Source organism: Harpia harpyja, chromosome 23, assembly GCF_026419915.1.
Source record: "Harpia harpyja isolate bHarHar1 chromosome 23, bHarHar1 primary haplotype, whole genome shotgun sequence".
Lineage (NCBI taxonomy): Eukaryota > Metazoa > Chordata > Aves > Accipitriformes > Accipitridae > Harpia > Harpia harpyja.
This window is the reverse complement of record NC_068962.1, coordinates 17,530,051-17,556,694: the sequence shown is the minus strand read 5'-3', so window position 1 is coordinate 17,556,694 and position 26,644 is coordinate 17,530,051. Positions and strand designations below refer to the sequence as shown.

Here is a 26,644-nt window from a genome sequence, read left to right as displayed (position 1 = left end):
ACTCGCAACAAAAGGATCAATTCAATACTCAGTAAGAAGTTGAGAGCTGCAGATACTGAGATGCTTGTGGCAGCCTGCGCTGCTGAGATGCACAAATGCTTTCTGTAGGAACATGGCATTTTCCAAGGGCTGCTGGCTCCCTGCTTATGTATCTTGCCTGCAGTTCCAGTGGGAGGCAATGGAGGCAAGCGTGTGCTCAAGAGACAGGGAATATCTTCTCTTGTGTTTGCACAGTGCCAGGTACGAGAGAGCGATGAAAACAGGTCAGGTCTCCAAGTGCTAAACAAGCGTAGATAGTGATACCAATAATTGTTTGGAACACACTGAATTTAGTGCTTTGCAGCAGTCTAATGACATGGACAGAAAGCAAAATGCTGGGCTTATTCCGAACTTCTTTGATTTGATTATTTTTGTCTATTGTGTGTATTTATACTCTGCTTATTCATTGAATAAACTGAAATTAGAGCTTTGTGGCACAAGAAATGCATTACACAATTAGCCTTATATGAAAATGTAAAATGTAAACTTCATTTTTTCTGTTCAATGAATGATGGCTCTTCTTTTAAACATTATTAGATGAATGAAATAAACGTAAGTTTTCAAGACATTAGCCTTGGATCAAAGTCAGGGATGTAATTGTAAACAGTGAGCTCTTTGTGGCTACGTCTACCCTGCTCTTCACATTGCCACCAAACACGACCAAGGTCCCAGGCTAGATTGCTGTGCCTATGCCCGTATTAAAGGTTGTTCAGGACATCACAAAAGAATCTCATCAGGTGTAGTCAACATGTCTGCATCCTGCATGGTGCTTACAGGTATTTCCTTAAGTAAGAAAGGTACAGGAATGTAGGAAATCAGGCATCTGCAGGTTTTCAGGGTTCTGTTGATTTCAGACAGACAGGATCCCTTCCCAGTATTCTCCTGCAGTTAAGGATGTATCTCTAGTTTTTATCATTCCTTAGACCTTGAAAATACTTGCAAGGGATACCTAATAATAGGAAAGTAGATACTCAAAAGCCAGCATAGTGTATTGCCATGACTTTTGGCCACAACTGTGCTGGTAGGGCAATATATATATGTAGAAGTACCTCCCCCATTTCCAGGTGGCAAATAGGTTTTTTTATCTAGCTAGGGTTTCTATATGTTAAGAGTAGTGCACCAATATGAAAAATACTCTGCCCGACTACCAAGCTCAGCTTCACTTTTTCCTTTTAAAATTTAAACAAAGTACTCTGGATGTAATCTACTGCTAGGCTTTAGAGAACGAATTACACAACTGATTTGTCACCCACTTAGAATTGTCTGTTACAGCATGCAGTAGTCTTCTAGCAACAATTACTCTGAGACGTAACAGGGCAAGAAGGTTTTAGGTACCAACAGCTGCGTGACATTTTGATGCTGTCCTACTTATGAGATTTACCCATTCTTTCTGAGTAACTTCAGGATGGGCCTCTGAACCATTCATCTGCATTTGTGATTTCATACATGTGCCTCTCTGTAACTGCAATGTTTCTGGTAGCTTTCCCCCCCCAAAAGAGGCTGGAAGGTAAAAATTGACTGCCATAATAAACCTCAGCTTTTAGCCACTATAATTTCTTTGCTTTATTCCTAACGTCCTTGTCTCTATTGTTGTTTGGTTTCCTATTAGTTTTTTTTTTTCTTACTATTTCTTTGTCACACTTGGTCATGAAATCTCTTGTCTTCTGATAGCTGGCATTCTTCTTTAAGCTCGGTTCCTGGGGAGTTGGACAGCTTGGGTTCAGGTTTTAAAATAAATATACCTAGCCATTCTGGTTCCTGAGAAAAGAATTGAACACATAAAGCAAATTTTAGTGAAAGGCTCATACATAAACTCTCCTTTTTAATAAATAATTTTTTTTAAGCCAGTGTTAAGGATTTGGAGTGCTGCTTTGTGGATTTTTTTTCAACATACAGAGTCAGCAGTAATGCCTCCAACGGTCCCATTAAAATGGCCAGTGCCCCGGAGTACAGATGTAATAAACTGAGCCAGGAATTATATGACCTGACCAGGGATGAACACCCAATTGAGAACACGCTATTCTATGGATCAGTATAGGTTATATAAAAGGCAAAGTATTAACTGCAGGAGGGGATTCTGTTGCCTTCTGAAGTCTCAGACTTATGACCTAAGATGGGTCACTTTCAGTGACAAGAACAGCACACATGGCCTCTTTGCGGGACGTAGGGTATCTAGCACACTGTGCTCCTGCTGTTGCAATATGCCACCCGTCCAGCACCACATGGGAAGTGTGAGCATTAGATACCTTGTGGGTGCTCACATCTTACCCACAAATAATCAGCAATGCAAAGGCAAGAGACGGCATAAGCCCTTTGAACATTAATAGGATGATCTCAGGAAAGAAAAGCGTATCGGCGAAAGATGTATCAGCAAAGCACACAGCCTCACATGCAGAGTGGCATGGTCAATCCACAAATGGTATGTATTAGTACCACTACACCACTGTTAACTTCAACAAAGATGGATTCACTCTCATTACAAAAACTTGCATGGAAGTTGTAAGGAGGAGAAATAAGAACTTAAAAGCGGGATGTGCAAGTGAGTCTGATCAGAACGAGCATGGTGGCCGCAACTGTAGTATTTAAAAATTAGTTTTGTTGGTAAAAAGCCCGTTCAGTTTTATAAGCAGAAAGTTATTTCATGTTCATCATGTAGTATTTGAAACAACTGGATAAACCAGAGCAAATGTATTAAAAAATAGATTAATAGTTTGTTTTCATCGTGAAGAATGATTTCTTCCTATGCATACTGTCTAGTTCCTGGAGTTCTGTGACTGTGTGACAATCTCCACTTTTATTAAAAAAGAAAGGAGAAGCACATTCCTATTCTTCACTAACATTCACATTCATTAACATCACATTCCTAAGAGAATGTGAATGTGACCCGAGTGTACCTAAAGGCTCAAAAATCAAAAGGTAAATAGAAAGACACCAGCATTTACAATATTGCGAATTTTACAAGAGGATCATATTTCTTTTAGATGCGACTCATGATTTATAAATGCTTCAGGAACGCAACAATGAGTTGTATGGAGACCGGATTGCATTAGTTGCTAGAGGAAGTTGCAGTAGGAGACATGCTAACCCTAGAAAGGCAACTGTCACTCATAGATTCTTAAGAACTTAAAAAAATGCATACACATCACAGAGACTTGGAATCAGGAAGGAAAGGTAAAAGAGGTATTAAGATACAACTTCAAACCCCGGTCCTATGAGGTCAACAGAAGTATGGTTGCTAACCTCCCGAAGAACACCTTTTCATCCAATGGAAGAACTGGCAGTTTCCTGAGAACACCAGTCCTTTAAGGATGAGAGGGAAAATATAACCCAAAATGTCTTATTCAAAAAAAAACAACAACCAATTTTTTCCTGACGAAGAACAGTCTCCACACTCCCTGCAGTCAACACTTACCTTTAAAAAAGTATCTACTTAAAAATTTACTGCATGGAGGTATCGATACTAATGAGGCATTGATATTATTGATACCAATGTGTACTATTAAAGAAATGTGGAGATTTTGGATTGGTAGTGGAAGTATCCTTACTCCAGTATCAACCAGAAGACACATTTCCGAAACATTTCAAAATATTTTGGCGCACAGATTCTAAAGCATGACTGGGAATATGCAGACTTTTCAGTCAGCTCTTCTGTGTATCTACATGTGATAGTTTTGCCGGAGATGATTCAATTGTTAGCAATTTATAGTATTTACTGCCCTCCTGCTGCTAAGTAAACAGTTTTGTAAACTGACTCATGCCCTTGCTGCAATAAACAGATAGAACATATGAGTTGCATTGGTAAGGATCTTCAACTCTTGTAGGACAGCGTATATTCTTCTAATAGAAAGAAGGTGCCCAAGCAGGCGCTAGCCTGAAGTGTGCTTGTCAGAATGGTATCTGGTCTGGGACTGACTGCTCTTGGTTTGGCCAGTCTCATAGGCAGCCAGAGGCACGCACTTAACATGGAGGGGCGTATTCCAACATGTATTCCAGACAGCTGGTGGAAGCTGTGGGTTGCGTCTCAGTGAGGAGAAGGAGTGGAAAGTCGGAAACATTTCTCATGGCATTTGGGATATCAATTAGCTACTATAGATTGGAAGATAGGTCAGAGCGGGTGCATTTATGTGAGCTGTTGGATGTGCAATGGAGTTCATATCTAGTGTAATCTTCCTTACAGCTGGAGTTCTGTGCATTGCTCCAGTGCACAATACTGCTGTACGTGAAATGGCTCCTGTGCCAGGGAAGCAAGGAGGAGGCTGTGCACAGTGGAGCCATGTGGAGCGCACCAGTAATACAGACCCTTGTCTAGTGTTTCTCAGCCTCCGCAAAGTTGTGTTAAAGGAGACTTAGATGAGCAACAGGATGGGTTCCGCATTCCCAGGTGTACTTGGTCAGAAATGGAGGGTGGGGTACCAGAGTTAATCATCACCATTCATCATCATCATCATCATCACCACCGTCATGACGAAAGATGGCTTCAAGCCACTCTTCTAGCTCTGTAGCCTTGGCTCGATCTTTGGCACGTGGCTGCCTCGCAGCTACCTTAACTCCTGCTCTGCAAATGTCCCTCAATAACAAGATTAGCAACTTCAGATTTGACATCAGCGGGGCACATCCACAATACCCTCACTGCAGCAGACTGGGAGGGGGAAAGTACTGCAGCTGGATCTTGTTTCTGGACCACTTCTGCGCATGGTGTTGTAAGGCCAGTGAGAGTTAGGTCAAAATGGAGACTCAGCCTGCTGCATTTACAATGTGATAAGCAGTAGGTAAGCCCAGGGTTTTGTCATTTGGGGTGGATAAGAACGCAGAGGTCAGAAGGAGATTTTGAAGCCTCCACATGAGGTCCCGTGGCCAAAGGGCCAATTCAGAAGTGCCAGCGCACACCTCACGCTCTGAGAAACGCCAGTATGACACCTCTTTTATATTGGCACAACCACTTGGAGAAGCACGCGTTTCTGTATATAGCTAGGCAGACAGTTTCAACTGCAGTACATTTCAAAGGCTGTACTTTCCCAAAGAAAAGAGCAAAACACATCCAGGCCGCTGCAGACTTGACGAGGGCGGCGCTCAGCCGCTGCCAGCGAGGCTGCAGCTCCCCAGAGCATTCACGCCGCTACGCTTGCCCCATCCCCTCGCCGCCGTGATGCCCCGACGCCGGACCTTCCTGAGAGAGAAAAACGAGCCAGCACGGCTGGAAGCGAGCGCACCGCCTGCCACCGTGGGCCCGGGCCCGGGCGAGGCGGGCCGTGGGCTCTTCGCCTTCCCTCAGGCCCAATCGTCAGGCCGGGTCTGTGGCCACAGGGTGCTGTCTGGTGTCCGGTCCGACGCTTCCCACTGCCGCCTGTCCGCAGGTAACGGGGCGTCCAGCGAGCGGCCGCCTCTCCACGTCTGTTTACAGCGCCTTTCTGACTGGATCTGCCCCTCCCGCTCCACAGGCGGCCGCCTCTCGCTCCGGCTCCTCGGCCCGCCGGGGGTACGGGCGGCCGCCGCCGCTCCCGCTCCCGCTCCCGCTCCCGCCGCCGCGCCAGGCCCCGCCCCCCTTCCCCCGTCCGGCCCCGTCGGGCGGCGCCCGCGGGGTGACAGGCAGGTCTAGGCCACAGCCGAGTGCGCACGCGTCAGTTCCGGCGGGGAGCGCGGCGCGGCGCGTGGGTAGGAAACGCCGCGGCGGCGGGGCGAGCGGAAAATGGCGACGGCCGCGCAGCTCACGGACGAGGAGCTCTTCTCGGAGCTGAGGCGCTTCGGCTTCTCCCCGGGGCCGGTCACCGAGAGCACCCGGCCCGTCTACCTGAAGAAGCTGAAGAAGCTGCGCGAGGATGAGCGGGCCGGGGCCCGCGGCGGCGCCAGCAAGACCCGGAACAGCAACAACAATAACACGGGGGCCGGAGCGGCGCCGGGCGGCGGCGGCGGCGGCCCCGGGCGGGCGGCCCCGGGCGTGGGCGCGCGGCTGGTGGGCGCCGAGCACCCCTACCTCCCCGGGGCCGCCGCCGGGAGCGGCCGGAGCCGCGCGGCAGCCCCCGCCGTGGGCGGCAAAGTGCTGCTGGGCTTCAGCTCGGACGAGTCGGATGTGGAAACCAGCCCCCGGAGCCAGGCCGGCGCCGGCGGCCGGAGGGAGCGGGCTTCACCCCTCTTCCGCGGCCCGAGGCCCGCCGCCCCCCACGGCGCCGGCGGCGTGAGTAGCGGCTCCCCCCCGGAGGAGGCGGCCAGGCGGAAGCCCAGCGCCTGGTGGGGGGCGGCGGCGGCGGCGGCGGCCAGGAGAGCGGCGGCGGCTCCGGGCGTGAGGGGGCCCGGGGACGGCGACGAGCAAGGGGGGGAGGAGGACGACGAAGAGGAGGAGGAGGAGGAGGCGGCGGAGAGCGAGCAGCAGCGGTGGAAGAACCGGACCGTGAACGGTAACCGGCTCCTCCCCTACGGCGGCGGCAGCAGGGACAAGTACTCCGACTCGGAGGAGGAGGAGGCGGCGGGGGCGAGGGCCAGGCAGCAGGTACCGAAGGAGGAGGCGGCGGTTCGCCGGCCCAGACGGAGCCTCAGCAAGTCGCCTGCTCCATTCATAACAGGCAAATGCGCTGCAGCCGGCGCTGGCGTGATGGAGACGGGCCAAGAAAGGGCTGGCGGAGGCTGCGGTGCTGCTGTAGTCGTAACGAATGACAGGGCGGCGGCGGCGGCTGCCGGGAGTCTAGACAGGGGCAGGAATCGGGAGGAGGAGGAGGCGGCGGCGGCGGGGGGAGGAGGATGTGAAAATCTGGACTCTGGTCCTCCCAGCCCCAGATACCGCATCGGCCTACCTAAGAAATCCTCTCCGGTGTTGTTGCTGCCACCGCCGCTCACGGAGGTGGACAGCGGTAAAATCACTGACCCTCCAGGCGCCGTTAGGAAAGCGACCAATAATCACGTTCTTAGCGGTGCTGCCGGTAGCTATAATGTCGAATCCAGGATCTATTCAGCTGCCAACAGCCTTCCCCCGGGTGGAACCACCTCCTCCCTTAGACTCAACCACTCCAATCATACGGGTTCAAATCATACCTACCTGAAAAACACCTACAAGAAGAATCTCTCAGAGCCCGAGGAGGAGCTTCTCCAACAGTTCAAAAGAGAGGAGGTATCCACCACTGGAGGCTTCAGTGCACATTACCTGTCCATGTTCCTCTTAACTGCTGCATGCTTGTTCTTTCTGATACTGGGATTCACATACCTGAGAATGAGAGGTTCTGGAGTAGCTGAGGATGTGGGAGCCAACAGTAAGTATTAGGTGAAGGGTAAGAGCAGTTTCTTTCTGCAACTGGATATACAACTGTTAATTCACCTTTGTGTTCCCAGACGTCCCTTACTGAGCAGTTCTGGGTTCCACCTTGGTATAATCTTTCTACGTAGGATGGAGCGCAGAGAACTTGTCTCTCCTTAAGTATTATACCTTGCCAGCTGGTGTAATGAGCTTGCAAGACATTTGAGGATAAACTCAAATCCTGGCATTCCCTGCCGTAATCTGTTGATACCTTGTTTTCTAGCATGTTTTCTTCACAAAGCAATTTTATGTGTTCTGTTCAATACAGCAGATATATGGTTAATACAGAATTGACGAGTTAAGGCTTTATGCCGGTCTCACAGAAGTAATTATGCACGTCTAGATACCTGGGATTCCTGCAGGGCTAAGATTTGACTGTAGTTGTTTGGTAATAAAGCAGGTTGTTTTCATTTATGTGTACTGAGGCTTGAAAAGGATGCTAGGTTGTGATGATGTTACACACTACAATGAACTTTGTGCAGTGAATGCTGGACCTATTGTGTGTTGTTTTCTAATAAGTACTCTTTTCTAAATTTAGTTGAGAGTATGTTTTTATACATGAAATACTGTTGTGCTTTAGTTTGAATTTCATTCTTTTTTTAATCCTGAATTACTTGGGAGCTTCTTTAATATGTGAAAGTAACTTCTTGGAATGGTTTTAGAAACTACCATTTTCTAGTCACAAAGCATACAGAAATGGAAACGTACCACCTAAGGGTGGTGATTCATGCTAATTCAATTCTTGGCTGCCCTGAAATGGACAGAGGAGATTCTAACACCAGAAAGAAAAATCATGCCATTACTATCTTAATTTCTCATCAGGAGCAATGAAAATTATGCAAAAAGCTAATTTTGGGACGTGAGAGCATTAGAACGTCCTTGGGGACGTGCATTTTTCTTGAAATGGTTGAGGAAGGCGTTTAGGGTGTATGCACGTGCATGTATTTCTTCATATAGATAGTAGCGGATTTATGTACTTGTGTGTGGGCATGTATACAGTGCCTTGTAAGGAGTGATCCTGCTGCTAGATTGGGATCTGCTAGATGTTACAGGGCAGAAATAGCAGTGTGGGCTGGTTTTTTGTTTTTTGTTTTTTTTTTTTCCTCCCATTCAAACGTTATTCATTACGTTATGGTAGCAGACTAGTTCTTAATTCTGTTTTCTGCTTTTGGGGGGCAGGGAATAAAGGATTTAGTGTTTAGGAAGGACAATAGCAGCAAGGACTTAAACATTTGCAATGGTTTCATAGCTGTTCACGTGGCTCTTAACTACTGTTTAGTCTTGGTTTTTGGGAAGGCAGTGAACATATGCAGGTGGGCTAAAATTAGATACAGTGTAGTGTGTCTGTTGGGACTACTCATATTCTGTGGTTAACTTCTGGCCGTAGCTGATAGAGACATCAGTACATAAGAAAATTTATGTATAAGCTGTGTAATTCTACAAACATTTATTAGATTTTTTTCTCCATAGTCCTAAAATCTGATGATTTTAATAGGGCAGAAGGTAGGTCTGTCAGCCTGCTGGGGTAAACTTTCTGACTGTCAAATTCAGTGGTTGAGTTAAAACTCGCCTGCCATGCTGATTGATAAAGCTGAATGTCTCAGCTATGCAGATAGCAATACTGTGGAAAGAAGGCCACTCTGAACTTTTTGTCTTGGAAGAAAACGTTTTGAATGTGTGAACTTCCCTATAGAGCATGTGGGATCACTGTGTTGAGTATATTACTCTTAAAAAGCTAACCCAGCTGGAACTGATATACAGGGAAAATTGTTCTCTTCTGCTGTTTTGCTTAGGCTAGGCTGCCCAGCCAATGGTCTGGTAGCCCGGTGTTGCTTGGTAGTCCAGTTAAGCCAGTTCTTGGCCTGTTCTTAATTGTTCTATTTTCAGTGGAGCTCCTGAAAGTGGATTTCCTGAAGATTTGTTCTGTCAGTGGCACTCATGTTTCATCTGTCCTCCTTTGTCACAGCCCTGGGCTTTGCAACGTAACAAATGGGAACAGCGGGAATAGTACCCATTGGAAGAAGCAAACAGCAGGATTTGTGGCTAGCTTCTTTGATAGGAAGAGGAGCAGGCTGCTTCTTCTAAGTAATGTGGGAATGAGCAGGGAATTACCTTGCCCGTACGCTCAGCACGTGCTCACTAAATTCTTACTTCTCAAATGGGCATATGCAACAAAAATACGGTAGGTCTGTAGATCAGGCAAGAACAGACAAGACAGGCCAATAAAGACTGATTGCTACTGGGAAGGGAAAGAACCCTGTCTTCTATTGTACACCCAATATCGGCATTTACAGTATTTGTCAGGCTGTAATCCGAGAAGGAGGAGGTGCATGTAATGGGGGAGGCTTAAAACTAGGTGTTGGGGCTGAATTTAGGCCAGGTAAAATAATATAGATGAGAAGATTCAGAAGAGGATTGTCGCTTATATCATGCATAATGTTCAAATGATTTCTTACTCAGAGCTCTGAAATAGCTATGAAGTCCTTTAGTTTTTCTGCACATGCGGCATAAAATGTTCAAAGGCAAATCAGAATTGGGCTAATTCTTCTGTATCTAACCTACATCTAACCTAACCTCACTGGAGGTAAGGTTTTTATGCATTTAGCTGTCTAAAATGCAGATAAATATCTATGGGGTTTTTCCTAAAGCATCTTAAACTGTTGATATTAAACTACTTTTTAAGTTTACATAAAAGACCAACTAATGCATAGGCGCACATTGTGCTTGCTATCTCTGACAGTGTTGTATGTGAAAAGAAAGGTCATGGTGGGGGGGGTGGGCTTGGTGCTGGTAGCCTCATTCCTCTGGCTGTAAAGCATGTTTTGCTTGCACCTGCCTTCAAAATACTATGGAATTCTATCAACTTCTTGCCAAGCCAGCATAGTATTTTGTCAGGAAAATGGTAGGTTTGACTTTAGTCTACTTCCTTAGGGTTCTTCAGACCCTGAAGAGTTGGGTATCTCTTCCAACTTTGGTTTTGTTTTGTAATGTTATTGTGAGCCTCTCAGGTAGCTGCTCCTGGGAGTTAGTTCTAAAGTTATTTTTCATGGAAAGTTGTTAATCATATCGGATCAGTAGATGTTGCTTTCAGGTCTTGTTTACTTTCTGAAAGATGAGGGCACTAGTACTACGTTTAAGGTTGTGATCTGAAATAGGTTGTGTTTAAGTTACTCTCACTGTTTCTGCTCCAGTACTTTGCCTGGGGAGTAGTTGATTTGTGAAAAACCACCACCAACAAAAAGTAATCTTTAAACTTTAGGTAGGTCTTGTTTAAAATCTTATTAGGAGAGGCTTTTGAAAGTGACATCTCTTGCTAGTAGTTTCAGTCTTTCTATGATACTTGTTACAAAACAACTGCTAGGAGGATAATCCTTACTATATTTGCTACAACTTGTGTTTTTGAAATGTTAATTCAGGCAGACTTAGCAGTCGTGTATATTGCAAGTGGAAGCTTATGCAAATCACAATTCTAAGAGTTTAATTCTATTCCATTGATGTTCCTTTGTTCTCGATTTTTAAATCTCTCAGGTGTTAAAACTTCTATGGAATTTTATGCAGGGTGTTTCATTGTTAAGAAGTTAGACTTGCTGTATGAAAGACAAGAATATGACTGTTGCGCTCACGGGCCTGCAAATTACTATTAAGGTGCTGTGGTATTTCACAGATAACTGTTACAAATCTACTTGCCTTCTAAGATCACTTTCTCAGGAGAGTCTTATCTTCTTGACAGTGTTGGCTTCAATGGAAGAAAATGAATTCTGGATAAGAATTATTTATAGAAGAGAAGATAGTAAAGGGAGGAAGCAAAATTAAAAGATTTGGAGAGTTCCTGTGTTGTGTGGCTATTAATGTTGCTTGTGCTTTGCAAGCGATACTCTGACTTGTATTTGACAATATAACAACTTCTTCTATTGGCATGTTAGCATATAGCTCTGTTTCACTTTCTGTATATTGCTTTAAACTCTAGTCAGCAAGTATTTCTCATCTAGGTGATACAAAAGAAAATCCTGATGTACATCTTAAAGACTAATCTCTCTTGTAGCTGATCTCACTTCTGTGGTTTGGTAAGTTTTGGATCAAGATCAGTAGATCAAAAAAACCCCTAGGCTGCCTTTGTAAGGTAAAGCCAGGCAGAATAGTTACATTTCCTTAGGATTCTTGACCTTTTTGAACTCTAGTCTTCCTTATGGTATATCAGAAATAACTCTTAAAAATGCGGAACAAATTTAGCCAAGACCTGTACCCAGGAAAGTCCAAATAATTGTTACATAGTGTGAAGTAGTTCACCTTAGCTGACAACTTCAAGTCCTTCCTAAAGGATAATAAACAGTCTATTTGCCTTTGCAGCAGATCTGTAGTGTAAATAATGAAAATTGCTCATCAGTATTTGAAACAAAAATTATGCAACTTCAGACTTCATGTTTTTAGGGAAATAGCGGTGTTTGATACTTTGTTCAGAATATTTAGAACTAACTAACTTGGCATTCATACCTTAAATGTGCTGCTGTTTGCAGATGCGTACAAAACTTTCCTTATGCCATGACTTCAGATATTCTTACAGTGACCTTTTTTCAACGTTCCTGTTGTAGGCTATGCTTTTTTGTGAAGTAAGTCATGGGAAATTGGAACTAAAATTGCTTGCCTGGGGAGCAGGGATGCAGAAGAGCTCTGGCAGGATCTGTTTTCGCTAGGTATCAAAAACTAATGGAAAGTTTGCACTCCATTCCATAGCACATGGTAGTTTTCTCAAAAGAAAATTTGGTTTCTGATCTGAGAAAGTTAAAGGTGATCTAGGATCTGAAAGCAGATCTGGTTGCAGCTTTTCCATGTTTATAAAGCATTGCAGGTTAGAAAGGAGTGGGAAAGCAAACTTGTGTTTCTTCTGTTAAGAATCTCTGCCAACTCTAATAGTGTTCTTCAAGTGCAATGCAGACTTCTTTCTGCTTAAGACAGACGCATACAGCGATAATGGATGTTAAGGAAGAGCTCACGATACCCAAGGACTTAAATTTAGCATTGTAGGAGCCCCGCTTTGCACTGTTTAATAAAGTATCCCAGTATGAGAGGAGGATCAGGCCTGCAGTCTTGCTATTCCTGGGGACCAATTGTGTTTCTAAAAAAATCATTTACATTTAACTCCTGTTGACATCTGTGTTTCATCTGGGAGTAGTAGGTCGCAAAACTTTGGCTTGATTGCTAACCCAGCTAAGCTGGCAGGAGTGCTAGCATCATACCCAACCGATCCCTGTCATGCTTCTAGACTTCTGCTTCAGAAATAGCATGAACGTGTGAACAGGCCAGAGCTGCTGTTTGAGAAAGTTGTTTGGTCACTTAACAGAAAAGCTTAGGCAAGTAAATTAAGCAAGTACATCAGTTTTTTTGATGGAAGTGCTGTTCCAGTGCTGTGGAGCAGCACAGAGTCCAGTGTAATCAGGAGGCATATATTCCTTACACCTTTAAAGTTCTTCTAGGCATTTGTATTCTCTGGTAAAATTAGTTTTCTGTTGTGATTTGTGGTAGGTTGAGGGGAGTAAGTTGACTGGTTGAGGGATTGTGAAATCAAGGTATATTAAGAAGAAAAAGTGATTTTTCAGGGGACTCGCATGTTTGCTAAGAACTTCAGTAGTAGTATCTTTGTCCTTGCTCTTCCTTTCTTGGCTCCTACTGTTGTTGCTGGTAGGTGTAGAGTTGTGGGAGAAGGTGGCAATGCCTTTGCTGTGCTTGTAATAAATGAGGTCATGGTGTAACTCTGCCACTGATCAAAATAACCGTGATGGCTTCTGTCCACTGAGGAATTCTGATTTAGAAAAACTTGGAAAAGGAGTGGTGTTACTGATGGAAAGCAGCATACTGATGGATGCAAGGACAGATCGAAGAACCACTGCACAACTTAAAGCTGGTCTCATATAGGCTCCTTCTGTGTAGAAGGTTTGCTCCAGTTTATAACGTCTGATGTTGAGTCCTATACTATCCACAGTGCTATTTAGTGCTGTTTCTCTCCTCTGCTGTGTGTTTGCGGTCTACTGTGGAGGGTGAGAGGGTAAGGAGCAAGTTAGTGTGGATGCATGCTAAATGTGAAACAGGCAAATGTGGTGTGCCTGCTGGGGCTAGTTTGTTGGAGGAGATGTGCTGTTATGTCTGGTGTTGTGCAGAGATGAAGTCTTCTTTTTGCAGAGGAAAGGATCAAATTTTCTGCTTACTGAGGGTTGTATTGTAACACAGGTATTTTGAATAAAGCTGCCTTTTTAGAGTCTTAAATTCCTTTGGCTGCTTTAAATGAACTCTGAGTGACAGACTGAATTGATATAGAAGACTGTTTAATGTGGGGAGGAGAAGAGGTAGGGGCTTAAAAAGAGAGGTCTAACATTGAATTTAAGTGGCATTAAAAACTTACTAAGTAATCTACAAGATCCATTGAATTCTAGTGATGCTGTACTGTGTAAGTAAGAAGTAGGTCTGTTTATAAATGAAGAATTGTAAACCAATTGCTAGGCCAGTTTTTCCTGTGTCTTAGAGAAGGCCATTTGCTTAATTAAAAGTTGGCAGGTGGCTTGTTAGGAAATGTTTTTTTTATATACATACTAAGACTTCCTTCACACTGCCTTTATTCAATTAAGTCTTAATACAGGGCTTATATACAGGTCACATCCCCTTAACCTTTTCTGTGTTGAAAAAGTACAAGAAACTTTTATGCTTGAACGCATGGCATCTTGGGTAAAGGCAGCATCAGCCTGTCCTTGCTAGGTAGTCAACTGAACTTCATCATGAGAGGACTGCTGGGATGAGTTGGATAAATGTAGTGTTACTCCGGACTAGATTTTTAAGGCCACATCTGGATCTTAATTTTCCTTTTCTCCACAGAAAAGTGTTTCTTTGAAGGTCAATTAAATCTCTGAATTGCTTATTGGAGAAGCCTCAGACTGTCCATTAACTTCATAACCGCTTATGTTAGCTTTTGGATGTTTTCAATAGGCTGTGTATCAAAGCCACTCACCTTAACCATCTGTCCCCTCAATACTTGTCATCTCACTATGTAGTTATACAATAAAACATTCCACAGCACACTCATTCAGTAATACTTATCCCAGAGTCTGTTCAGTATCATCGAGCTGCCCAACGTGAACCCCTCATGTCCAGTGTTCCTGTATCTCACAGCACAACTTCATCAAACAAATTTTTATCTGAATGTTTAGATTTTGTTGGTCATAGAGAGCAAAAGTCTAGCTAGAACTAATCTGAAACCTGTCAATAGATATTGAGCAATGGAGCATTTACTGTGAAAGAGGGATTTCAAATATCAAAAGGTAGTTGTGTGGTTTGGTTGGTTTTTTTGTTTTGGTTTTTTTTGTGTTAGTGTTGCCTGAAACAGCTCTTGGTTGTCGTGTGTGGTGGTTTTTTTTTTTTTTTTCATTCGCAGGATATTTTCTGGCAAATGGTAAAACATTCATCATGAAATTTTCTATTAGTCTCTGGCATTTGACCTATATCTAAAAGTTCAGTGGGCTGTTTGTTCTTTTTCAGGTGTATGCTTCAGACCGCCAAAGAGGGTATTTGTTAATTTTTTTGAGTGACAGACTGGGTGGTGCATATGTGACAAACCCCTGAGAGGCCTCATTCAGGCTATGGAAATCCACAGTCAAACCGAATTATTGGGGAGGGGCCTGTCTGGCAGTCTTGCCTGTGCAGTTTCTCATTCTTGCAAACTCTTGGAAAGAGTTTACTGTTACTTTGTAAATAAGAGAAAATGATTTATAAAATTCCGTGGTGGGATCTTGAAAAGGAGAGTGTGATGTCATGATGTCAGGTTCATCTTAGTCTGGTTTTGTATTGGTTTGCACCTGATGTATGATCCAAGGAAGCTTCTGGAGGTGAGAGGCATAGTGTGTTTCAAGGAAAAAGCTGGAAAGGTGTGTGTTTTCCTTTTTTTTTTTTTTTTTTTTTTTTTGGTCAAAGGAACTTTGTGCTGTCTTGGGGAGACTTTGTCTACCTGACAAAATGAGGTTAGAGATGCAGGTTTCCTTCTGGAGAAGGAACTAGTCTCACTACTTGTTTTTGGGTTTTGTTTCTCTTATCTGTAAGTGTGTGAAGTACTGCTTATGCAAAAGCAGTTTAGGATAAAGGTGTTCCTAAATCACTGTGGGAAATGGGTAATCTGAGCTGTATCTAAAGGATATATTCATGTTTGGGTACTTCATATTTTGTGAATAATATCAAAATGAACATGTGTTTGCTATAAACTTAGGAAAAAAAAATAAAATGGAGTGTTGAGAACATCTGAAAGAGCCATACTGTTGTACTGTCTGTACAGTGTCCTTTGAGCTAGTTGTTTTTCATTTCTCATTGAAAACCAGAAATACCAGCCTTTTAAGTACTCCTGAGAGCTCATTCATTCGCAATGGGCAGGTGTATATGCACAGTCTGACTTGGTGATCCTAGGTGTATTATGACCAGTGTCTGTTCAAAGTTTGACTTCCATCAAAGGTGGTACTCCCTGCAGAAATGCTGTAGATGCTTTTTTTAGCTTGTTTACATTGAGCACTAATGTGTCTGTGTACTTTGGAATTGGATAATGCAATGGCTAATGCATTTTTTGATTTATAACTTTACTGTATTCTTTCTCTTGACCTTCAGCTAAAGTTGCTGCTTATGAACTAGCAACAAAAATGTGCAGATTGAGTACAAGTGCACATGAAGTAGGGGAAAAAAAACAATGGGATGTTAAATCCAGACTTGTTTTATTCCTCTCTATAGGATGTGTAGTATTAAAGTAATTCCTTTGGAGGGAGAGCAAACTGTGGAGGGAAATCACATGAAAGTAGCAGCCCTGGTCCTGGTGATTTGAGGACCAAAGGCCAAACAGGGTCTGCCTATCCCTTCTGTAAGGGAATGAATTAGCATGTGATGTCCTTTGCCATTCAGGAGATGGGAATGTACTGAGCTTCTTACACAAACCCTGGCATCAGACTACTAGCTATATGGCCAGCTATGCTTCCTTAAGCATGACATAAATGGTTTGAGGAAGGAGAGTTCAGATCTTGTTTTGTACAAGCACCTAGCTTTGTACTACTAAGTAGTAGTGACTTACATACTACAGAGTTTTCATGTATCTACAAATAGTCAATGGTGTGATAAGGTTTTATTGTCCCCAGTGTTTGAGATGTCAGTAAGAGTCACTTGTTCTTCCTTTCCATCCTCTTTTTTTGCTGTTTCTGTACAGCAGATGAGTTTCTTGCCAAGATAGGTTCTTTATCCTCTCTAGATCCACCTGGCTCAGGAGAAGTGCACACAGTACTGCTAGAAGATTCGTCAGCTTAATCCACGAGCTGATGATGTAACCCTTTAACTAATAGGCATAACCTGTTTAATTAATAAACAATTATGATAACAATATTGGAAGCCTTAGTTCAAGCAGACTCTTCAGCTGAGTATAGGAGCCATGGCAAGGCATGTATATAAGGATAATGGTGATGTATGGCTGTGTGGTAGTCCAGCTGTTCCCTTCAGATAATAATTTTGATTTGAACCAGCCAGTTTCTGCAATCAAACAAATGCAGCTGGTATGGTGGACAGCCTGGAAGGTTAGCCAACTCTTCAGAGTCTTAGTCCAGCTGAGTAAAAATGGAAGTCGCCGAATACTGCCTACTTTTACTCACTTCCAGTCAAGTGGTGTTATGTCTTGAATTACTGCTGCGCTCATCCTGGTTTTGAGCTCTGCAAACTTCTGCTGTGTGTGGTGGGCAGTTTTCCTTCTTCTATTTAGCTAATATGGATACTTGTGGTAAGCTGGCTGCTGCTTCCTCTGTGAAAGCTCATCTTTGTCATGACAGGAGACCTGCTAGCAGCTACCTCTGTATGTCTTGCATAGAGTAAGCTCTTTTTTCTCCTTAGGATACACTAGGGCACCTATTTTCAGAGTTTTACTGCCGTGTTCAGGCTTTGTATAGATCATTGTTCGGCAGTTCTCCTGCTCTTGGTTGCAGCAAGCAGTGATAGACCAATGTGCGCTGAATGGTTAAAAGGACAGAGGCACAGCAGAAGCCCAGTTTTAAGTATGAAAAATCCCTATGTGATCCTTATCTTGACTTTGTTAGTGCATTTGCTGTCATGATTGAGGGTCTCTCAAGAGTTCTCCTGTTAGTGTTCTCCATTTGAATGTTATCTTTGGATGCTGTAAACTGTTCATACTATTATAGTATATTACTAATACTTTGTAACTGAAGTCTGAGATCACAGGAGTGTTTCTATCCAGCCTGGACCCCATGGCAATGACAGTAGATTTAATATTTAATTGCAGATTCACATTGATTCTTAAACCTTCTGTGTTTTAATAACACTTGCTTTATGAATTTGTTTTCCATCTTCAACTTTGGAGTTTGAGGAAAGCAGACCACTTCCTAATTTAACATGGAGCTGCTGGTGTTGCCATATTTTCAAGGTCGAGTTTCCCCTGCTTCTGAATATCTTTGTGGGTTTTTTTTCATTTGTGTTCATTTATTGAAGTCATGGGTGTTTTTTGACCTTAAAGTATAAGAACCTAAAATATTTGGGAAGGAGCACAGAAGAAGGGAGAAGAGCTATTTCAGAAGCCTATTCCAGTTCTCTTGCAAGTGAAGGTGTTCTCTACCCATTGTAAAATGCGGGTAGGTGTCTTAAGTCTTAACGTTTCTCCTGGTGATGTTTTGCAACTGCTGATAAAAGCAGTCTTAGTGTGTTGGGTTTTTTCTTTTTTAAGGAAAAACATTTAAACACTAGCCTATAATGGAGACTGCGTGTATGTGTGTGCAAGGAATGTAATATTACCTAATTGTACAATGCATGGCAAATGCACTTCTGAGCCATTTTTCCTAATAGAACACAGACAGCTGTTTATTCATTGAAATGTAATGTTTTGTAATATAATGTAAAAGGGCCTGTGTGCAAATTCCGTTGCTATAAGCCATTTCCTTACACTAGTAGAAATAAAACTGGAGAAGAGGATACTTCATTGTAAGAATTGTTTTACCTTTCCCCAAATACAGATAATGAAAAATGATTTTGTAAATAACCAAGCAGCTTAATGTGCTCTTGCCTAAGTGTGCTCTTGTACTGAGTATGCTTCACTGAGATTAATGGAGGCATAGGGGAGATAGAATTTGGGGTGAAGACCAGTTCCTGGGTGGGTGTAGCGGCTGCAAGTACAGTCTGGAGTGTTTGGTGACTGGCACTTGCTACTTCTGATGACGCCCCCCACTCCTGAGTTAGGGGTATGAAACACTGCCTGAGCCTTTTCTGCCCAAATTTCTTAACCTGTCTGGTTAATTTCCCTGGAGTTGGGGAATTAAAATGCAGTTTTGTTGTCTTGCCAATAGTGGTGTTCTCAAGCTCGTTCTGTTTCTTGGTGTGGCTGCATTGGTTCTTGTTTGTGCTCATTTACTTGTTCCTTCATCTATTGCATACAGTTATTTTCACAGGGTCTGCTAGTAGAAAAAGTGAACTTCCATGTTTTTTCATATGTACAGGCAGGTTGCACATTCTTGCTTTTGAAACAAGTAGTGTCTGTACTATAGGTCTGTAGGCTTTTTTTTTTTCTTCACTGAGTCTTGCTATGGTTGATGGTGATCTTTAGGAAATGGGAGACCAGAAAGAAGGAAAGGCAGTCTCTCTGTTAGTATTTGCAGGTGTTAGTTTGAGGTATCAGCTCTGTTTGAAATGGGCACTTTGATGCGGTAGATTCTAGCTGGCAGCAGTATTCATGGAGTGAATGTGGCAATAATATAGTGAAAACTTCTTCTGAAGTCAGCTCTGATGTTTTGGCAACTTTCAGTTCTGGATTTATTTTATAAGGCTTTTTGCTTAAAAAAGGTGATGTTCTGAAGAACTGACTTAGAACCAAATATTCTTTCAGTTTCACAGTACTGGGATATCTACAGGCACTACACAGATTAAAATATTTTACTTTAATCTTTTAAGCACAAAACTTATTCTAGGTTTTCAATCATTAATACAGGTACTACAATGAAACAAGTATTTTTATCCTAGTGAAACTGAATAATCTGGTGAGAAGCTCTCCCAAAACTTTAGTGTCTCTTAAATATGGACCGAATTGACATGACTCTTAAGAGCATCTTTCAACATTCAGGTCTATTCTAACCAGTATTTAAATAGGCAGGAGTAGATTTAAGCATTTTTAGAAAGGGTCATACAGCTAAAATATGGAGAGGTTTTTTTAAGAAGCAGTGAAGAGCTCCAAAGAGAAATTCTGGTATTTCTTACCCTTTTACTTACAATAATGAAGACTGATATTTTCAGGGCTGATAGGAAATGTGTCTGAACTGAAATGTCTATCCCAAATATGATAGTTTTAATTCTTTTAGAGGTGGGTTTTGTCAAAAAAGAGATTATGAAATAATTTGGTTATATCATCAACGCTTATATCACCTACTGACAAACAGAATGAATTCAAATGATACTGGGGAAGAATGAGCATTAAAAGCTCTCTAAACTGAGACAGTTGAAAAACTGACTTGATGTTAAGGAAAGATTCAGGTGTTTTTAGAATTCTCAAATCGCTGTGGTAGATTGTGCTGCCGTTCAAAATTGGTATGGCCAAGGACTATTCAAACTGTAATGGTGTACTGATTTAGAAATAAAAAAACTTTTTCCAAAGCACACAAAGAAGATCTGTAGTGAAGGAATTGCTCAGCTTGACAGATGACTTGGTGTCTTAATATCAAAGCACAGAGACTTAGCCTACTGATTCAAAGTGGCTTCTACCTGAATTAGCATAATCTGGAGGTGGAGGTCATGCAAAGCTGCTCATTTGTTTTTAGTGTTGAGTAATTGCAAAGAGGATAATAAAGGCAGGATTATTTTATTTAAGCTGTTTGAAAGATGGAGCTCTGGAATAATTTATTTCCTGTAATAACTTATTTGTTTGGGTTTTTTTTTTTCTGGCATTTTAAGGTTTAGGAGCTTTAAGAGACAGCATGTAGAATTGTCCTTGACACATACACAGTATGTCACTGGGTGGAATCATTACTTGACCCCAAACTTACACAAAAAAAGTTACAGATCTGATTGTTGATGTTAAAAGTACCTGGACTGTAAAATTATTAAGAACTTGTTTCCAAGGTTGTGTAGAACAAAGCTGGGCTAAAGGCCCATTTTGGATAGCAGTGCTTCCAGTATTGTTGCTTCTGCTGTTAACAATACATTATCCAGCTAATTTTTTTTTTTTTCTGACAAAGAAAGGTATTTCCTTTGTCCTATGACAAAGGAAAGTATTAGGTTATCCACTTACTGAACACACCTTTACAGGACAAATTTTGGAAAAAATACTGCTTCTGTTTTGGGATTAGTCTGCTTGTGGTATGGTGGGTGGTGAGGAGAAAAGTACTTTTCTGTTTGCAGGGAGGAACATCTTGATTCTGATTCCAAGTTGCTAACTTGGAAGTGTGTGTTGCAGTGTACAGTCTCTGAATCCTTGTGTGGATGGTATTTGGCACTTTTGGTATCACCACTTTGAAAAATTAAGTGCTTACAGGTTAATTGGGATCATTCTTGTTTCTGCAGCTGTGGCTTTGCAGCTCCTTGAAGTTGCATTGGAAAGTTGCTTTTTGTTTATAAAATCAAATTGTCTGTACGTTCAGAAATAGATTATGGCATTACAATGATTCTGTTAAAAATTTTAGCTTAATACTCTGTAGTGGTCAAGAAGGAAACACAATGGTAGGATTTTCTATTTTTTAGGAAAGGAATTGAGAACAGAGTATATATGAGAGGATATATTTGAGAGTATCAGTATGGCACTAATAATCCATGGTGCTCCTTTATTTTGAATAGTGTCCAACTCTGGTCTCCAACCTCAGAAAGCTCATAGCAGAGCTACAAAAAGGTTCAGAGAGTAGCAATATGATCAAAAGCATAGTATGGCTTTCATAGCAAGGAGGAATAGGACTCAAGTGTGGAAGAGTGAGGACCAAGGGAGAGACTGAGGAATGAAGTAAAGGCATGAGGATTATGGAGAGGGTCAGTAGGGTCTGATTACTCACTGTCTCCTCTAATACAAGGAGGAGTTTCTCAAGTTAACAAGTGGCAAGTTCAGAGTAAGCAGAGAAACTGGTTTTTCACACGTGCATGTTTAAGTTATGGAACTCTGTGACCATATGTTGCTGAAGTTAAAAGCTTGCTTGGGGTTAATGTGGGACTAGACAAATTGGTAGGGAAAAATACATTGGAGTTGATAACTTGGGGGGGAAAGCCACTTCTGCCTGTCTCAGGAAGCTTCTGAGGTGCAAATTTTTTTATGACTGGGAGAATATTCTGTTGAAATGTCAGCATATGCTTTATATTCTTACACTCTGACACTCATTTTTGCCACTTTTGTTCTGTTGATTTCCCCCCTCCAGTTAGGGACAGGTGTCTCTGAAAAGAGTAAAACTTCTTGCTGCTGCTGGAGGCAGGATTCTGGGCTAGTTGAATCCTGGTTTGTCCTGGTGGGACTGTTACTTCATGCTTCAGTTTTGATGTTATCTGTTGAAGTGTATTGAATACTGAAACTGCAAGAATGGCAACACTGTTCAGGGCAAAGTGCCACAGCATCTAGGAGATAGCAGTAGTGGAAGGATTAGCTAGCTACCTTTTGGCATCCTAATTTGGTGAGCAGAAGGTAACTGCATCCCTTATTTTGGTACCATGTTAGCGATACGGTTCTAGCTTATATCCTAAGCAAGGGTATTTTTATTTGTGCATGTCTTCTTTCTAGGTATGACTGCCTGTGAAGCTATGTCAGTCTTTGGAACTTGTACTAGTAAGGCTCTATAAAAGCTGACTTGTGTGCTCATGAATGTCTGCAATTAGACTGCAACTTCATGTCTGTTAAACCATGCTTTGAAAAAGAGAAATCCCACTTTGTGCTCCCTGTTTGTCTTGCTGAAGAAAACTAAACCCTTGTAAATACTATGTCTGCAATTGTTACCGATGTATTAGGGAGGAAAATGGGGGGTGGTGGTGAGTGGTTTTATTGTTACTTTAAAGATGAAAGCTTCTGTAGTCTTGCAAAAATTAACCTTGTATGTTGACACTGACTGTCCTTGTATTCCTAAAGTTGAGCATCTCTGTGAGATGGCTTGGTGCATGCATTTGTGTTGATGGTTCTGGTTGGAATGCTTTGGAGCTGCACTGTGACCCTTATTGGTGACTTTTTGTTACTTGAGACTGACCAGTTCTGCCATTCTGAGGAATTCAAGTAAGCTGTCAACATTTACAGCTTGTCCCAACAGTAACATGTAAATTAGTTATTTCTAAGGGTCATTAGTAGTCTTTTCAGTTAACCAGAACAATATCTGCATGCTGCTTTGATTTCTTTTGCAGGCTTTTTGGTAATCTTATCGTCTTGTTCTTGATTAACTAGCGTTTAAATAAGATCACTTATTAAAAATGGCATTTAAATAGCATATCCCTTCCTGTTCTGCAATCAAGTTTCATGTGAAGATGATGACCCTTAGTGTGCTTACTTTTTGTTTCCTTCCAGGTCTGGCCAAAGAATCCTATTATCATTACACCTTACCAGGAATAAAGCTCTTCTCCCAGTGTATCAAACTTTCATGCAAAATGTTTAGCTATTATAGTGTTTCAGGCGAGTTGGTACAGTTACCTTTGTCAAGTTTTTGAGGTTTTTCTTCCATGAGAATACTCTTGCTTTTTTATCCTGCAGCTAGTATTCATGTGTGGCCAAGTAAAACTGCCATGCTTCTCTCTGTTTTGGTGCTGTCTGGGGAGTTCTAATGGATAATGAAATTGCCATGTCCAGGTAGTTTGTTGCATCCCTCCTTTTTTGAGGGCAGCAGATGTGGTTGTTGGTTGGTTGGCTAACCAGGAGAGAAGAGCGCCTTGGGACATCAATCAGGAGATTCCTGTTTTAGAAAATGATCTTGATAGTTTTTAGCTTTATAGTATAAGTAGATGAGAACTTGTTCTTTGAAGGTCATAAAAACGTGAGCTTGATAGACAGACTACTTTCAAGGCTGGTAATTGTTGCTCTATGGTAGAGGTCTTGAACCCTTTTTGAGGAGGAGCCTGGGAAGTATGATAGCTTCACATAAGAAACTCAGTAATTAGTTACTAAATTAATGCTTAGTTTGGTAGAACAAGAACTTGTTACCTTAAAACTATACTTATCTATCGTATGAACTCTCAGGAAACCTTTTGAACCAATAAAGTTGACGTAATATATTGAAATACCTTAAATATGGTGGAGTAGATGAAAACTTCAACATCTGTGGCTGGAGCAAGTGGGAGGATTTGCTGAGAGCGTAGATCCTGGACAAAAGAAAGAAGGGTGGATTCAGAACAGAGGAATTACTGAAGTAGTTAAGGAGTGGCCTTATTAACTCAAGTTAATCAAGGTTATGTGGTAAATAGATGCAGATTGATTAACAGTTGTTAATAGCATATGCAGCTGATAAATTGCTGCAGTTGCATTTAACATACTTGGCTGTTAAGGCATCAAGCATCCTAAACTATATTAACTTCTTGCATAAAATGTATCTCACCTACTTGTTAACTTGCCATAAAATCACTAACTTCAGAGGGATTTCATGGAAATCCTATAGTGTGAGTTAAAATAATGAATTACAAGGATTTTTAAATTTTTGTGATAGATAATTTTGGAGGAGAGCCCTTTTTTTTGGTCACTTTAACCACTATGTATTTGTGAAGGAGAGGCAAACATTGATTTGGATTGCTTTGTAAATTCAATGTTTTAATTTATCCAAATATGAAGTTGCTCACATGTGGGATTGACTTTACACTGGGATTGTGATACAGGGAAGATCGGAGTATAGCACCACCACTGCCTTCACTTAATTGCTGTACTGTCCTAGTGTATGTAGAATTGCAGCTGACAGTTTTCAGTTTGCACCTTTGCAGACATGGAAGTACTGCATTTGTTCCGTGGCTTTCGTCAGTGCTAAAATATATGTTGTGTATACTGAAATATGTACACGGTTGTGTCTCGTGCCCCACCCCCCTTCCCCACCCCCTCCACTGTAAAACCATATAATCAAGATTTCACGTGTGCTCAATAAGATTGACCTTGGGAAGAGACCATGATTACATAATTATCCTGTCTGGATAACTAACGATCAAACTGGGAGGTTGGCAGTCATCTAGAGCCTTGGCTGTGTTTCTCTAATCCTATTTTAGGCTATTTAGATTACAAGTTTAGTGTACTGGGAATGTTCTGCTGAGTTAATGAATGAAATACATACAAGCTTTGTCAAGTTGGTAGCTTGATAATCTAGTAGGCAGTGTCTGAGAATTTGCACCTATGGAATGAATCATGGAAGTGGTATAGGGCTTGGTTTACAAGAGTACTTGAACGTCATCTGCTTCTATCAGTTTTAATTAATCTGATATCTGAATCAAGTACTCAGATGTCTGTGAAAACCTGTCCCTGTGTTTGGGTGGGTTTGTACTTTATTTTTTTTTCCCATTTGCTGTGTCAGAGGAAGTTAAAGTGCTGCTTGCTGTTGGGTAGCATGCTTAATTTTCTTCTGAGCTCAGGCACATCGACAACCAGTTGTTTGCAAAGTTTCAGAGAGTCAAGCTTTCTTTTTCACACAGAAAACATTTTCATTGCCCCGCTGTTTTATACATCATTTATTGGTTGTAATTGTAGAAAGGTGTTCCTTACCATTGCTACATGTAGGAGCAACAAAATGGTAATCATTCCCACTTGAAACTTGCCTTTCAAAAATAAGGTGAAGTGAGTCAGCATCTGGCTGCTGCCAAGAGCGCCATGGAAGTTTGTGCAGGTAATAAAAATTACATTGTTTTACAAACAATTCATTTTTCTGTTATAAAATCTATTATTTTTTTTCAATTAGTCATCCAGATACGATTATGCTTGGCAAAGGTTGGGGGATCCCTAGTTTATAAGTTGGTTCTTAGTTTCTTTTGCATTCTCCATTTCTCCTAAATGAGAAATCTTGCCATGAATTTGGTCTAGTGTGTCCACCTTTATTTCTCTTATTTTTCCCCTTTATAACTAAATTAACTGATCAGCTTAATAATCATGGTTATGGTTCAGGAGTCAAGATACTGTCGATCAGCTGACTGTTGGGGAGGCAACTCCTGATGTTTTGTGAATATCTTTACGCGTGTGAGTGCCTTATAAGAAGTCACATCGGTTAACACTGTCAGAGGCTGTTGCTGAGTTACCTTCAGATGCAAGCAGAAATGCAGTGTGAACAGCTGCAATATCTGGGGCGTGTGTGTGTAATTAAGTATTTTGGACACTATTTAAGATGGTACTTGTCTTTTACTATGCTTTGGTATAGAAGTTTGAACTGCAGGATTTCAAAATGCATGAAATTCTTCCCAGACTGAGATTTCTTCCAGATTCTCTATGCAAATGCATCAGACTTAAAAGTAGTGGAAAGGACTCTCTTTCTTTTGGAAGAACTCTACTTTTTGTAGAACTGTATGTGGAGCAGCGTGCCCTTTCAAGTGCTACCTGTTCTTGGTGTACTTTCAACATCAGTGTGATGACTTTTACAACCTAGACCTTCAATTTTGTGTCAGGTTTCCCAAGACAGATTTTTCTTTTCTTTTGCTTTTGTGCTTGGTGATCTATGGTCAGTAGAAGCTTCATTTCCTGTTTGAATAGCGCGTAGAACTGTTAATATCTGTATGAGCTCAGACTGTGGGTGAAGAGTGTGTGGCTTAGAAAGGCAAAACAATATGCTTTAATGGTGATTGCTTCCTTTTCAGTTACCAGCTGGTTGGTCTTTAAGTGGAAGCATAGCACAAATTACTTGTCTGATTTCAATGTCTCTTCCTTGAAGAATGTATTTTTGTAGCCAAGAGGAATATAATAGATAAAGTTACGCTTTTAGGAGCTCTGGAAAGTGTTTTGTTTAGAAGGGAAGCAATGGTCATTTAGTCACACTGCACTTTTTTCATCTGAGCTGTCAGTGTCATCTCTTACTCTTGTCAAAACAGAAAATGCTGATGAGTTGTACAGCTTTGTGTTGTATGGATTATTGCTTAGTAAAAAAAGTAGTTTTACTTTTTTAAACTAGACACTAAAAAATATAAAACCTTCAAATTAGGACTCAATTGCATTGACATCTTTAAAGCAAGAGTTTGGCAAATGGCAAGCATGGTTTTGTTTGTGTGGAAATAGCTGTGAAATTTGCAAATATACAAGATACTGCTTTAACCTAAATGCTAGTATAGTGCATTATCAAATGCAGAGTTAAGTCAAAGGTTAATAGCTGTCTAATTGTTATTTGTCACATTATGGACTTCTTTGTTTTTATCTAAAGATTACAGTGTTGT

The 26,644-nt window shown here is 41.7% G+C and overlaps 1 protein-coding gene across 2 annotated transcripts in view; it reads left to right on the top strand.

Moving 5' to 3' along the window:
* Positions 1–5,649: 5,649 nt before the first annotated feature.
* LEMD3 (LEM domain containing 3) overlaps positions 5,650–26,644 on the top strand; it is a 51,372-nt gene continuing 30,377 nt past the window's right edge. For both annotated transcript variants that reach the window (XR_008233074.1, XM_052774319.1), the window contains exon 1: positions 5,650–7,277. Coding sequence is in view for 1 of the 2 variants with exons in the window: in XM_052774319.1 (XP_052630279.1) it covers positions 5,726–7,277 (1,552 nt within the window). In the remaining variant the exon portion in view is untranslated. The remainder of the gene's footprint in view (positions 7,278–26,644) is intronic.